Source organism: Oncorhynchus masou, chromosome 21 (genome assembly GCF_036934945.1).
Source record: "Oncorhynchus masou masou isolate Uvic2021 chromosome 21, UVic_Omas_1.1, whole genome shotgun sequence".
Lineage (NCBI taxonomy): Eukaryota > Metazoa > Chordata > Actinopteri > Salmoniformes > Salmonidae > Oncorhynchus > Oncorhynchus masou.
Window position 1 is genome coordinate 30,915,156 of NC_088232.1, and position 15,838 is coordinate 30,930,993.

Consider the following 15,838-nt stretch of genomic DNA (forward strand, 5'->3'; position numbering starts at 1 on the left):
GTCTATCCAAGACAAAACATTTGTCCATAACAAAGGGTTGTGTTGGACAAAATTGTTATTTATGTGGGGAGAGACATGGTTATGATCCCCAATGTTGTCAAACTTGTACTTGAGACCCTGTGGCAGTGATGTAGCCAAGTCACTAAACCTCGAGGTCGAGTCCGTGGTGTCCGAATCATTTATAATTGAGTCCCTTGGTAGTGCTAAAAGTAGCTTTCCAACAATATGAAAATCACGACTTTAGTCCGAGTGAAGTCAGAGTCCTGGACTCAAGTACTACAACACTGCCCTGTGGTAATAGGCCTCACTGTCAGAGAAACCACGGTAACATGCCCCATGAGTCATCTCTCTTTTTCTCTCTCCTCTATCAGGGACCAGAACAAATACAAAGAGGCAGCCAACCTGCTGAATGACGCTCTGGCGATCAGGGAGAAAACTCTGGGCAGGGACCATCCAGCGGTGAGTGTGGTTTCTCATCAATCTCTGTGTCTCAGCAGTATTTCTGTAACCAGCCAGCCAGGAAGGTCCACTAACTGTGCCGACCTCAACAGGCTTGTGTCTCTGACTCTCCCTGGACCTCCAGTTCCCTCAGTGCAGACTCAGAGCAGCAGAGGTTAGGCTCTCTATCACCCCCTCGTGTCTGTCACATGTGGGCCCCAGACCACCCTAGTCTAAATCAAAGGTCACTGTGGGTCCCTCTGTGGTCTCAGTGGTCTGGTGGTCTGAGTGATATACACGTGGTGGAGATTCATCCTGCTGATTGGGATATAATTACATAGCAGTAATCACTTCGTGCCTCCACTCTTTGTCTTCCTCTCATCTGTCGGTTACGCCTCTAATTGGTTAAATTCACCAGATCAGTTGCACTCTGCTGCCATGGTTGAGCCTTGTGGACACTCAATTATACATGCACAGATGATTTAAGGCTGTCCTAAGAGTGTTTTCTTTCTATTTCTGTGTGTGTGTGTGTCAGGTGGCTGCTACACTCAACAACTTGGCCGTGCTCTACGGGAAACGGGGGAAGTACAAAGAGGCGGAGCCACTTTGCAAGCGGGCTCTGGAGATCCGGGAGAAGGTGGGTCAGAGGGCGCTGGTCACTACAAGGCATTGTGGGAATGGAGTGCTAACACTGCAGAACGCTCCTGATTCCCGCTCCTCTCCAAATATATCTTGCTCAAGTTTCAAAGAACTTTGCTGTTCCTTCGAAAGTTTTCCTCTTAGTTAAACACAACTTTTTAAACTTATTTTCTGTCTATATGTTCTCCCCTGCATTCGCTCCCTCCTCCCAAGCCTCCCTATAGCTTTGTGTTGTTCAAAGAGGAACTGTGACTTTGGAGAGACTTAAGTCCTGGGAGGGTTCATTATTTTTGGCTGCACAAAATGGGATGCTTATAAAGGAGAAGCTCAGCAGTCCTGGAGATGCAAAGTGCAGTGTCTCTATTTATCCATCTCCCTTTCTGTTTCACTCTCTCCCTTTGTGCCTTTTCCTCTCATTCTCCCTCTGTGCTAAGAATGACACGTCTACTCCCTCTGTGATGTCGTCTGTGCCAGAGCTTAAGGACAGCGGAGACATTTTATTTATATTCTCCACTTCTTAAACTGATGATAAAGCTCTCTCTTGAGCTTAGAGATATGCCACCCAGCTTTCGGCAACAGAGGAAGGAAGAAGGCTTTGCTGATGCAGGAGGAATTTTCCTGCAGTTCTCTCTTTTAATAGCAAGCGCTTTTCCCACTGTGTGAGCTGCCTCAGTCCTTGGTTTATCTCTAGGGATGAAGATTAGGAGGAGGAGGGAGGGACTCTCTAAAAGGTTCCCCAGTAACATGCACTAGCCTGGTCTGGAGTTCAAAGAAGCACTCCTCAATAAAACTCTCTCAATATATCACCCAGACCTAGCAGTTGTTTCCTTTTTGAAATCCCATACTTCTAATGATGTTAACAGTAAACCCTTTAAATCCACGAAGAAGCTTCACAGGAGAGAGGGGGAGTGAGACTTGTATACATTCAGGTTGCTATTGATAATTCAGTGAGAAACCGTCAATCAGAGTAGAGCTGGACGACATGGACAAAAATCACAAATTGCCTGAATTGATACGATAACGATAAACAGAACGATAAGTTTATAATATTAATCTGCACTACAGTTTTTTTTAAATTATCCTTTAAACTACTACTACTAGTTTGATGGTTGTAGCCGTCAATTGTCCCATTAACAATCACCCGTATTAGTAAATGTATTTCTTTTAAAACTTCTCTAGTATAGTCTACTTATCATAATAAACGATATCAGCAAAATGCCTGCGATTAAGTGTTCATTATGGTCGGTATCGAGCATTTTTGGTTGATCTTCTCAGGTCTAAGTCAGAGAGACTACCTCCAAATGACTACCAACCCGTAGCACTCACGTCTGTAGCCATGAAATGCTTTGAAAGGCTGGTCATGGCTCACATCAAAGCCATTATCCTAGAAACCCTAGACCCACTCCAATTTGCATACTGCACCAACAGATCCACAGATGATGCAATCTCTATTGCACTCCACACTGCCCTTTCACACCTGGACAAAAGGAACACCTATGTGAGAATGCTATTTATTGACTACAGCTTAGCGTTCAACACCATAGTGTCCTCAAAGCTCATTACTAAGCTAAGGACCCTGGGACTAAACACCTCCCTCTGCAACTGGATCCTGGACTTCCTGACGAGCCGCCCCTAGGTGGTAAGGGTAGGTAACAACACATCCGTCACGTTGATTCTCAACACGGGGGTGCGTGCAGAGGTGCTTGCTCAGTCCCCTCCTGTACTCCCTGTTCACTCATGACTGCACGACTCCAACACCATCTTTAAGTTTCTTGATGACACAACAGTGGTAGGCCTGATCACCGACAATGATGAGACGGCCTATAGGGAGGAGGTCAGACCATGTGGTGCAAGTACAACAACCTCTCCCTCGACGTGATCAAAACAAAGGAGTTGATTGTGGACGACAGGAAAAGGAGGACCGAGCAAGCCCCCATTCTCATCGACAGGACTGTAGTGGAGCAGGTTGAGAGCTTCAAGTTCATTGGTGTCCACATCAGCAACAAACTAACATGGTCCAAGCACACCAAGACAGTGGTGTCAGAGGAAGGGCCTAAAAATTGTCCGTCTCCAGTCACCCAAGTCATAGACAGTACTCTCTGCTACCGCACTGCAAGTGGTTCCGGAGCACCAAGTCTAGGTCCAAGAGGCTTCTAAACACCTTCTACTCCTGAACAGCTAATCAAATGGCTACCCAGACAATTTGCATTGCACCCCCCCCCCTTCTACGCTGCTGCGACTCTGTTATTATCTATGCATAGTCACTTTAATAACTCTACCTATATGTACATATTACCTCGACACCGGTGCCCCTGCACTTTGACTCTGTACCGGTACCCCCTGTATATAGCCCCGCTATTGTTATTTACAGCTGCTCTTTAATTATTTGTTATTCTTATGTCTTGCTTTATTTTGTTGGTATTTTCTTAACTGCATTGTTAAGGACTTGTAAGTAAGCATTTCACTGTTGTATTCGGCGCATGTGACAAATAAAACTTGATTTGATTTAATTAGCAAGCCTCTCCAACCCAGGCCTCTGTCACTCACTGTATAGAGGGAAGGAAGATCATCATTTCTCTGCTAATGAGCATTGAGCCTCTCACTCCTAACTCCCAGTCTCTGTGTGTCTTTCTCTGTGAGTCAGTCAGAGAGACAGAGTTAGCCCTCAGCTCTGTCCTCCTTCCTCACCCAACCCCTTAATGACACCTCTCCTCTCCACCAGCTCTGCTCTGACTTCACCCGCCTATCTAATGGTCCAGCCAGATCACATAAAGGACAGAACTGAGACTATTATTCTATCCAAAGTAATGGTGATGGGGTCTCTTTCTGTTGTTATAAATATTCCCTTTTCATCCTTTCACTTTGAGATGCTTTGATTAGCGTGAACCATTATTGCTTTATTACTCACTGTTTTGTTAAATTAACATGGCCTCCCCCCATCTTCTCCTGCCCAGGTTCTCGGTAAGGACCACCCAGATGTGGCCAAGCAGCTGAACAACCTGGCCCTGCTGTGTCAGAACCAGGGCAAGTACGAGGAGGTGGAGTACTACTACCAGCGGGCCCTGGAGATCTACCAGACCAAACTGGGCCCTGACGACCCCAACGTGGCCAAGACCAAGAACAACCTGGTGAGAGGGTCACATAGGGGTTAAGAGATCACTGGCTTTGTGTGATGACTTCACATTTTAGAATAAGTTATGAGAAGTAGAGTTTCTGATGTTTTTGAAGGTCATATTCTTACATATTCATATTCGGTCTCTCTCATCCTCTCACAGGCATCCTGTTACCTGAAGCAGGGGAAGTTCAAGCAGGCTGAAACTCTGTACAAAGAGATCCTTACCCGCGCACATGAGAGGGAGTTTGGCTCTGTAGACGGTAAGACACACACAGCAATCAAGTATTGTCTGTCGTTTGATGTAAAGGTGAATGTTTTCACGCTGCTGTCATCATTTTAGTTGAAAAGCTTCTGAAAACAACAATGACCTTTCAGTTGAATGCTCTAATGATTTGAGCCAGACCATACCCTGCTGTCTGCCTGAATGTCAGTCAATATTTTCTTTTGACCTGCGTGTGTCTGATGGTTGGTTGTTGTTTGTCTCTGACTGCAGATGAGAACAAACCCATTTGGATGCATGCGGAGGAGAGAGAGGAACAGAGCAAGGTGAGAGATTGTGTGTGTGGTGTGGATGATGGAGAGTCCACTTTCACTAAGGACCATGGTATTAGTCACTGCTGATGCTGTGGATTAACTTTCACAACTGACAGGGGAAAGTGTTTCCGTCACGGTGTGAAAGGTTTATCGATTTAGACGGCTGAAGAAGAAATCGTGACCGACCGTAATCTCTCAATTTACCACCACTAAACACTCTAAACACTCATGTATTTTGGTGCCGCATTAACGATCTCTCAAATCAGCTAATTTCATATTTTCATATCTGATGTAATCCAAATCTCCTTTCATGGTTCTGTGTCATTTGTCAAGAATTAGCTGAAATATTTAGGCTGTTAATTAATGACCAACCATTTTACTATGGTGGTAGATTTCTGTCATTAGCGTTTCAAGTCCTTAAATCCTAACAACTGATGGATGTGGTGGTTCATCTCTAGGGAAAGCAGCAGGACGGCTCCCCGTTCGGAGAGTATGGAGGCTGGTACAAAGCCTGTAAAGTAGACAGGTCAGTATTAAGTATGGAAACTATAGTGGTATGCCTATGGTCCTGTATGTGATGACATTAGTTCATGATGTGTTTATAATGTCTGCCCCAGCCCCACAGTGACCACCACACTGAAGAACCTGGGCGCCCTCTACAAGCGGCAGGGTAAATTTGAGGCGGCAGAGACCCTAGAAGAGGCCGCTATGCGTTCCAGAAAACAGGTGTGACCACTGTCCTCTTCTGCCACTTACCTGCCTGAATAATAGATTTGCCAGCCCAGGGTCATGTGAAACCGGGTATGTGAACAGACTGGAGGAGTATCGTTGGTCCAGCTGTCTAAACTGAAATACTAGCACGTCTTGGTTTTCATCTGTTGTAAACCAATCCATAACAAAATCCAACACATGATGCGATGTTGATCACTGAGAGTGTGTGTGTGTTTCCTGTCCACATGGCCAGGGTCTGGACACGGTGCACAAACAGCGTGTGGCGGATGTTCTGAGTGAGCCAGAGGCACGGGAGAAGCAGTGGAGCCGTGAGAGCCTGACCTCCGACGCCACGGTCAAGTATGAGAGTGGCCCGGACGGGGGCGAGGAAGTGAGTATGAGCGTGGAGTGGAACGGGGTAAGTACAGTACACAGCCCAAGCCACACACAGGGAGTAGGAAGGGGTACAGACACACCCCTTAGATCCTCCTAGAGAAAAGCCCAATTGGGATGGAAAATATTTGATATGATTGGCTTTGTGATTAAAATCTCATCTGATTTCTCAATTTGCTTTGAAAACGTCTCTAGAAATGATCAATGTTAAGATTATACATTACAATTGATGATTTATTTAATCTACTAATGAGCAGTGAACAGTGGCTTCTGTCAAGGAGGATATTACTGAACATTTAAAGTTATTTCTTACCTACTCTTAAAGTGCATATCCTCTACAACTTGTCAATTATTTGATGAGGACTGTGTTGCCAGTGGTAACCTTGGTGGTAAATGTCCTAGATTCTATATGACTCCATATTATTTGTGTGATAGCTAAGGTTATAATGCTGATTGACTGTCTGGCCAGTTTGTAGTTATAATCACCTCCTCTGTTCTACACTAATGCTTCTAGTCTACACTCATGCTTATAGTCCTCAACTGAGTGAACACTCCAGCTGCTTACATAAAATTACTTATCAGACCTTTGTGCCAGCAAGTTACTGTGTCTAGTATAGAAGCCATATGTTTTGTATGGTTCTATTTTGTTTTCAGCAAACAGTATATTGCACACAACAAACTCGTCCTTTCCATGCATTAGTCTGACAACTGTATGCTATTCCCACTGGCTCTATCCGATTACTGCAGTAAAGTCCTCTTGGTCACAGCATATGTTTGCAAATCACACCACACTCTCTGCTGTAGTCTGCTATTCAGAACTGCCCTGCTCCCATAGCAACAGTAGCCGTAGTGTCCAAGACAACCAATCAGCATCTCCTCCTTGGAATCCCCTGCCTGCCTGGTCTGCCCTCAGCTCAAGGCTCCGGGGAGACTGGGCTCAGGCACATTCGTAACCTGTGTTCTCTACTGTACTGCTCACCTATCGGACTGTCTCAGTCAGATACTAACCTGTGTGTTAAACAACACCTCTGTCGCCATGGTGACTCATTCATGTTCTCATCACTACTGATGCATGTGGGCTCTGTACTGTACATCTTCAAAGTCCCTCTGACACTTTCATCATGTGTGTTTGTGTTTAATGTACTGTCTGTGCCTCTCCTGCCCATTTTGTGTGTGTGTGTGTGTGTGTGTGTGTGTGTGTGTGTGTGTGTGTGTGTGTGTGTGTGTGTGTGTGTGTGTGTGTGTGTGTGTGGCGTGTAGTGCTGAAACCTCTGTCAGACACACATAGTACATACTGGTAAGGATGGATGGACAGACTTAAACATGTATGATGATTGTGATACAGTACCCCTGCTGTCTTTTTCTCTGCATCCAGTGGCAGGTTATTACCAGTCAAGAGTGGTGGGACAGCATTCAACCTGTACAATCTGTCCCATTATTCTAGCTGATTCTGAGTGTGTATTTACTGTCTGCATCCCTTTGTCTGTGCATGCAGTGCTGTGGTGGGCTAACCTTTTGTTTCCTCTCTGAGTAAAACCTGTACTACTGTGTGTGTAAGTATGATTTAAGTGTTCCCCAGACACAGTATCTCTCCAAGAATACCCCCTTCACTTCTGCTTTGTTTGGGTGGGTTCTGTCACCCACTTTAGTCCTATTTTCCTTTTGTTTGTCGTCTTTTTGGGGTTTTCCGGAGCTTTGATTTGATATGCCCATGGATGAGCCACAGGTCCTCTGAACTTGGCAGTGGAAAATGGCTGATGGCTTTGTACAGGGAATTGACTTATTATATAAACCTAGCTGGGTTAGAACACACAGGCAGTCGTTTTAGTTTATTTTGGGGTTATAGTCACATTGTTGGTTGTTTTGTTGATTAACTTCACAGTTTTTTAGATCGGCTGAAATGAGCCTGTTATATTCATTAACTATAGTTCTATTCATTCACTTTCCAAATTACACAACTACTGAATTTACCATCATGACCAGGACAGGACACTGGTTAGCTCATACTGGCTAGGACCTCAGTGTATTGAGAGATACTTTAACTGACCATTTAGGCTCTGAGGTCATATGAGCAATTCCAAATCCATGCTGCCTTTGCATCAGTTGGATGCACTTGATAAAGGATTCAAGTGCTATAAGGACTGATTTAATTCACTCCTCAATTAATTTTTAGGCTACTGTTTTTACTTTACCCTTGGTCCCTGGATTTGTGTGATTGCTTATAGTTTCCTTTGCCCTATAAATCTCTTTAGCTGTTGCTAATTTTGAGTGCTGATGCCTTCTGCAGTTGTAAAGCACCGCCACAGCCCTACCTGGAGAAATACTGTCTCTGTAGGGGAAACACTGGCTGACCGCTGCTGTCTGTCTGACTTGCTCTGCTTTCCTTCTCTTCCTCATTTCCTCACTTTACTCTACCTCTTCTTCATCTCTGTTTTTCAATACCCTCTTCTGCCTCTCTTGGTATTCCTTTAATTTGTGTCCCTCTCTCTTTCTTTTTTCCTCCCTCTCTTCACCCTGTCTGACCGGCAGGCATAATCCCAGATGCCTTGTTGTGGTTCTAAGTACTTGTCTTCTGCATGACGGACGCCAGCTCGCCTGCCACCTCTCCAGCTTTGCAGTTGTCTTCTCTTCAGGCTCTTCTCTCCTCCTCTGGGCTGTCTGTCTGGTGACACTACTGGGCCAAGCTGTCCCTAGTTCTATCCTCCCATCCACTGTCAATGGGACCAGGGGGGCTGGGCTCTATGTCTCAGAACCAAACCAAGCCACTCCTGCCTCCTGCCATTACCTTATCTTGCTCTTTGCTGAACTTAAATACTCTGTCTCCTCACTCTATCTGTTCTATCTCTCAGTAGGGTGTGTGTGGTGTTGCGTTTTCAGCATTTACTAGAAGTAATGATGCATACCGGTCTGCTTTTGCACGTAGTGATTTAACTAACATACTGTGAATTCTATGAGTTGGTGGCATGATCATCATCCTGTATGCTCCCTCAGAGTACCGTGGTGGCTCTAGGCTGCTGTCGAGTTTCTTTAGTAGTGTTTGATCCTATGCTCCATATGGTCCTATTGATGTCAAACTTAACGGTGTTGTCATGTCCTGATCAGGTGGGAGTGTCAGAAGACAATGCAGCTCCTGTGTATACAGAGCCAGATGGTGGGAGGGGATGGGGAGTGTAGAGGGGGGTATAGGACAGAGGAGTGGGACATGCCTCACTCTGCAGAGTGGAATCTGGACACTTCTCTTCATGGCTCCTACTAATCTACTCTGTCCTGTCTGTGCTTCTTATAGTATGTATCTCTTAACTTCTAATAAAACGTAAGTCTTTGCTCACCCACATCTTTGCCTGTAGCCTCTTTGTGTGCTCTCTCTCTTTCTGTGTGTGTGTGTGTGTAAAACAGGGTTTGTGTGTGTGTGTGTGGTTGTGTGTGTGTCTAAATCTTGATGGTAGAGGTCAACTCCGGGACCATGGTAAAGTGACCCGTCCTTCTTTTCCTTCTCTTCTCCATGGTGGTGTCCTAGTGGACAGGTCAGAGGTTAGGGGTTAGAGCTGTGTGAATAACCACAGAGCATGAAAAGCTGTTACTCCAAGATCTGATCAAACATAGCAGGATGGATATTGCTACCTTGTTGTAGATGAATAAAGCATGAAAACCTTTAGAAGGAATTTACATTGCTCTGCTCTGTTGACCCAAGAGAACTATTGTGAGCATAACTTTATACAATGTTTTTGGAGGGCTTCTCTAATTTCTTTATAGCATCATTTCTGAATAGCACACGGATGAGGCCAACATATTTTGTCTCAACAGAGAGTCTAATCGGATGCACATGCAAAAACAAGCACATGCACAGTCCATCACATATACAGACAGAAGAAGTTGCTGAGCCAATTCTCTGTATTTTGATTGTGTGTGTGTGTGCGTGCGTATCTGTACTGAGTGTGGGGGTGTGTGCAACTCTGCATGCATGTTTGTCTCTACTTGTGTGTATGCAAGATGTGAGTGTGACAGTAACCCTCTGACCTCTCTCATCAGGACGGTTCCGGCTCTCTGAAGCGGAGCGGCTCCTTCAGTAAACTCCGTGCCTCTATTCGCCGCAGCAGTGAGAAACTGGTCCGCAAGCTGAAGGGCGGCAGCTCACGGGAGTGGGACCCCAAAAACTCTGGGTAACTATTCTCCTCACCTTTGATCCCTTCATGCACAGTTAGTTAAATAAAGGTTAAATAAATACAACAAATAGTTTTTGTATCTAACCTTTATTTAACTCGGCAAGTCAGTTAAGAACAAATTCTTATTTACAATGATGGCCTACCCCAGCTAAACCCTAACCCAGATGAGGCTGGGCCAATTGTGCTCCACCCTATGGGACTCCCAATCACGGCCGGTTGTGATACAGCCTGGAATCGAACCAGGGTCTGTAGTGACTCCTCTAGCACTGAGATGCTGCGCCACTCGGGAGCCCCAGAAAAGACTAAGCCACTCTGCTTCTGGAGGGATCTCTACTCTGCTGTGGGTTAACTCTGGTGTAACTCTGAGTCCTGTTTGGCACAGCTAATGAACCACTGGGGGTTGCACTAACTAACACATTCAAGAGCCTGTTACTTGTGCATTTTCACTTTCATACACTATGAATGCCACATACTGTGACTGGTACAGACTTTTACTGGCTCAATGTCACGCTGTAGAAACAGGGTACTATTCCAGACTACATTGCCTGTGTGGATATGTCCAGTGAGGAAAGTGCTTTGATCTGACAGGCAGAGCAAGTCGGACTGATTCTGAAACTACAGAGAACTCCGACTCCTAGTGCCTCAGTCAGCAGCGAGCTTCTCTATTTTATGTCCTTATAATTTGTATAAAAAGTAACATCTGCTTTAAAAAATAATAATAATTGTTTTTCCACAAAAATAGTGAACTAGGCCATTATTACTCCTGTATGAGCGGAGAAAAATACTCACATACTCAAAACAACTTCCCGCGGCCATGTGTACACAGAGTACTCTCAATCAGCTGTGAGGGACAATCTGGCCTAGAGACAGGACTAAATAGAGAATGATTAAGAGCTCTAGATGACCAAACTACTACTAATTGCCTGCTTTGAAATGCCTGCATATGAAAGCCATATTTTATTTGTTTTCCTTTTTTCACAATTTTTAAACTACATTTTCAAAACAAGGTGCAAATATCAGTGGGTTTTTTTTGTGAATTTATTTTTGTCTGCATGGGAATTTTGTTTTATTTTAATATTCTAGTACATATCTATGCTGTGTTTTTATTTCTGACTAATAAACTGTTCCAAGTGAATGGCTACTGCATGCCTCATCTGTTTTTTGACATTCTGTTTTCTGACTCATTTTCCTCTCTTCTGCTCTTTCTATCCCTCAGACCATTTTAACGTTCCTAACTCTTTATCAATGACGATTGAACCCCATTATGATGACCTTTCTAATCCAGGAGACAGTAGAGCGCTGTATCAATAGAATTCAATGAATTTGGCACCGAATACTACTCCCTTTAATCAATTTGTTGTCACACTCTCTTCAACTTTTGTTAAGTGTGTCCTTTAACCCATATGTTATGTTTTAGCTCATAGAGATGGCTTTATGTATTTGTGTCGGGGCATTGTCTGGGGAAACTAACCTGTGAGTGAGTCTCATTTTTGTTATTAACCCACATACCATCTTCATGGGCCACATGTCCCTCTCCTCACTCTTGACCCCTCAACCCGGCTCTCACTGACATCTCCTTGCATGCCACTGTTCTGGGTGCAGCATGAAGCGAGCCAGCTCACTGGGTGTTCTAAACGTGGTGGACAAGGCTACCGGAGACCTCTACCAAGTAAGGAGCCTAACTGTCTCTCTCGCTCCATCTTTCAAGTCACTCAATCTTTCCCCATTTTTTTTTTCTGGGTCACTTCTCCCTCACCATCCCCCGTGTTTATCTTCCTCCCTCTTTCTTACACACTACTCTCTGAGACTTTATGAAACAACAATTCCCCAATGGTCCTCTTGGTTGTGATCTGTGATCAAGCTGTCCCTTGCCCCTGTCCACCTGTGCAGTCATCTCAGAAACTGGTCACTAATGTAATGACTAACATGTTTCTCATTGTGTGTACACTAATCTATAACCCCTTAGTCACAACTCACAGTAATGAATGATGTGCACGGCAGATGTAGGAAATGATACCTTTTGACAGTTGATTTATGTGGCTGCAATGAGGAAATTAGACTTAAGATGAACCAGGTATAGTAGTCTGTAACCAGATGATCAACAACAACCATTCAAAATTCTACTTGCAACGTTCTACATGAATTGACTCCAATGTTAATCCTTTTATAAACTGACTGCAATCGATTGTTCACCACGATAAATCTGACTGGATTTATTTGAGAATATGCATCACTGGACCATGGTACCATTCTACATGGTGGGATATTGGTTCTGCCAACCTACCATACGATAAGGGTGTGACTGCAGAATACAGTAGTGCACCAGATTTCAGCATATTGGCATCTCATTTATATTGTATACTTCATTCCCCCAAATACTTCAACAGTAATCAATCATGAACCCTTCATGTCTGTATTCCATATTCAAGCAAAACAGACCTTTTCTCCATGGATATGTTAAGGATATTTTGTCTGTGATGTGTACATGAACTGTTTCTCTTTAGTTCTTCAACCTATTCTGAACCCTATGCCCTCTCTGCTGCCCACTCTAGGAGCGAAATAATCATCTGAGAAAGAGTCGTGACCTGAGTTCCAGCCACACTGACCTGGCGCATTGAAGGTCGGAACTCAGAATGTTCCAGTGGAGAGGTGACAGAGGTCATGGGGTCAGTCTCCTAAACAACCCTCTCCCTGTTGTAGGTATACAGCTGGCTGCAGTACATAGGTTTCACAATCTCATTGCACTTTGATCTCATCACTGGTTTGCTTAGGTGTTTTCATTGAAATGTTTTCTCTTTTTTTCTATCAATATATGTCGAACAACATGAGATTAGTTATAATGAATGACAAATGTATAACTCTAAGTCAAGTGTAAATGCGTGTGTGTGGATGTAAGTATGCACCTATATTTTATAGTTAAGTGCTCAAATGAGAGAATGTTCATTTTTGTATTTTCTGTGTGTGTGGTTGCTTTGTCCTACCTTACCTCCACAGATCTAAATCGTATCTTAAATAATTTGGTTATCACTTGAATGGAATATGTGATCAGTTCAGGAGGTCCCAGTAGGGTACTTAACTCTGCTGCATAACCCCTTTCATCCAAATTGATGTCCTGTGTGTTCTTATTGAAGTGCTAGATGTGCTTGTTGTATTACGTTTTATGTTTTACATTTGGGTTGTGTAAATTATGGTTTATTTTATTTCCTATGCTGATCTGGGGAATCTTATTTCTTTGTATCAGAGGTCTTGAAATGAATAGCTCTGCTTCTAGTTTCATGATGTTACTGCAATTTCAAGAGACTGCTCAAAATGTATGTGAAGTTATGAGGCAGGATCGTTCTGTTGGCACATTAAGTATATCTGGTGGATTTCTCAGGATTGTCACAGAACAGAAGATGGCTAGCGAAGCTAGTTTTGATATACACTGACTGCACTAGATATTTAACACAAGAACCTGTTACAATCAAATGCATTTTCCAGTAACAGCATAAAAATATTGTTACAATCTGGAGTAAAGACATTGTTTACTAATTTGTACCAATCTGTTTCTGTATGTTGAATCAAGAGTAAGACTATGTATAAAGAGTGAAATTAAGCTGAAGTACTTGGACTTCATTAGATTAAATATCCAACCAAAAAATTCAACAAATGTTTTTATTGATCCATTATAGGACTTGCTGTCACTCCCACATTTGCATTGTTTTACTTTGTTCTCAAAACTTTCAAGTTAACGTTTGCTCGTTTCCGAAGCGTGCCTTTTTTAGGTCCACAGACATGATCCTACTGACATGGGTTTGGATTGCTTGTTGGGTGGACTGTTAATGTGGTCTGTTGATGGGGATGTGTGATAGCGTTCTCTTATGTAAGGAAGGTGACTGTTACATTTGACTTCAGACATCATAGGCCCAGGAACATCACCAGTCCCTCACCAGGATGACTTAAAGAGGGGTGAAACATTACTAATTAGGGTTAAATTGACCGGACCGGTTACACTATCCAAGGAACAGGACCTATTTTTATGATAAGTTGTCATGAGCAGAGGGAACCATGGAGTAGTGAGTAATTTGCAAGTAATCCTATGAGCAGTGGTACAATGGCTGCGTTTACACAGGCAGCCCAATTCTGACCTTTTTTCCACAAATTGGTAGTTTGGCCAATCACATCAGATCTTTTTCAGGGCTGATCCGATTGGTTAAAAGACCAGTAAATAAAACAAATATTAGAATTAGGCTGGCAGTGTAAACGCAGCTTCTGAGTCACTTGAGGTGGTGCACAGAATCATGGAGAAGGACAACACGCCCTGAACTAGTGAAACACTGCTGGGAAATGTTAATGATGACATCACCCTATTATTTGTGACACAGTCAATGCACCAGACTGTCCAAGTTAACTGGCTGGCTGGATCCCTTTAGCCTGAACTGTGGTGAAGTGTTTGTCCTGAAAAAATATGGTATAAATTGTTTGAATAAAACTATACAATTGTTTTCCTTAGTCTCTCTATCATTCTTTGGTCTGATAAATGAGCATGGTCACGGAGCAGAGCATGGCAGTGGAGAAAGGAGAAACACAGGATAATTATTGTTCTCTCAGCGCCCCCTACAGGATTTTCATTAAATCCAACGACTATGAAATACCCTATCTGTAATCATCATACAAACACTTCAAAAGTGATCATGTTTTACGGAATCTAAAATCTTGAATGAGTCTTGAACAAATAGAAAAAATATGCAATGTTCGAATGCAGGTGGATTGTTTGGGATGAGGTGGCTGGGAGTACATCAGACACTTCCCTGAAGTATGTGTGGTGCCTCCACTCATCTCACTTCAGTCTTTCGGTGGACCCAAGCTCCCCAAGTAGAGCCCCACCAGCCACTATACTTACATTTAATTAACAAGGTATTACACACTGACAACAGTATTTAAGTGGCAGTCTCCAATGTAAACTCAGCAAAAAAAGAAATGTCCCTTTTTCAGAACCCTGTCGTTCAAAGATAATTTGTAAAAATCCAGATAACTTCACAGATTTTCATTGTAAAGGCTTTAAACATTGTTTCCATGCTTGTTCAATGAACTATAAGCAATTAATGAACATGCACCTGTGGAACGGTCATTAAGACACTAACAGCTTACAGACGGTAGGCAATTAAGGTCACAGTTAGAAAAACTTAGGACACTGAAGAGGCCTTTCTACTGACTCTGAAAAACACCAAAAGAAAGATGCCCAGGGTCCCTGCTCATCTGTGTGAATGTGCCTTGGGCATGCTGCAAGGGGGCATGAGGACTGCAGATGTGGCCAGGGTAATAAATTGCAATGTCCGTACTGTGAGACGCCTAAGACAGCGCTACAGGGAGACAGGACGGACAGCTGATCTACCTCGCAGTGGCAGACCACAAGTAACAACACCTGCACAGGATCGGTACATCCGAACATCACACCTGTGGGTCAGGTACAGGATGGCAAGAACATCTGCCCGAGTTACACCAGGAACGCACAATCCCTTCATCAGTGCACAAACTGTCCGCAATAGGCTGAGAGAGCCTGGACTTAAGGCTAGAAGGCCTATTGTAAGGCAGGTCCTCACCAGACATCACCGGCAACAATGTCGCCTATGGGCAGTAACCCACCGTCACTGGACCAGACAGGACTGGCAAAAAGTGCTCTTCACTGACGAGTCACAGTTTTGTCTCACCAGGGGTGATGGTGGGATTCACGTTTATCGTCGAATGAATGAGCGTTACACCGAGGCCTGTACTCTGGAACGGGATCGATTTGGAGGGTCCGTCATGATCTGGGGTGGTGTGTCACAGCATCATCCTCCCCCCTCATGTGGTACCCTTCCTGCAG

General features: G+C 43.8%; 1 protein-coding gene across 8 annotated transcripts in view; it reads left to right on the forward strand.

Moving 5' to 3' along the window:
* LOC135508124 (kinesin light chain 1-like) overlaps nt 1–14,477 on the forward strand; it is a 39,178-nt gene extending 24,701 nt beyond the window's left edge. The window contains exons 6-16 of one of the 8 annotated variants that reach the window (XM_064928098.1): nt 372–459; nt 974–1,075; nt 4,032–4,205; nt 4,353–4,452; nt 4,686–4,738; nt 5,185–5,252; nt 5,344–5,452; nt 5,691–5,828; nt 9,860–9,990; nt 11,596–11,662; nt 12,546–14,477. In XM_064928098.1, the coding sequence (XP_064784170.1) occupies nt 372–459; nt 974–1,075; nt 4,032–4,205; nt 4,353–4,452; nt 4,686–4,738; nt 5,185–5,252; nt 5,344–5,452; nt 5,691–5,828; nt 9,860–9,990; nt 11,596–11,662; nt 12,546–12,611 (1,096 nt within the window). In that variant the 3' untranslated portion in view covers nt 12,612–14,477. Of the gene's footprint in view, nt 1–371; nt 460–551; nt 614–973; nt 1,076–4,031; nt 4,206–4,352; nt 4,453–4,685; nt 4,739–5,184; nt 5,253–5,343; nt 5,453–5,690; nt 5,856–8,359; nt 9,163–9,859; nt 9,995–10,141; nt 11,135–11,595; nt 11,663–12,545 lie in introns of those variants that run through there. The other 7 variants (XM_064928097.1, XM_064928100.1, XM_064928099.1 and 4 more) reach the window with 7 other exon arrangements.
* The last annotated feature ends 1,361 nt before the right edge of the window (nt 14,478–15,838 follow it).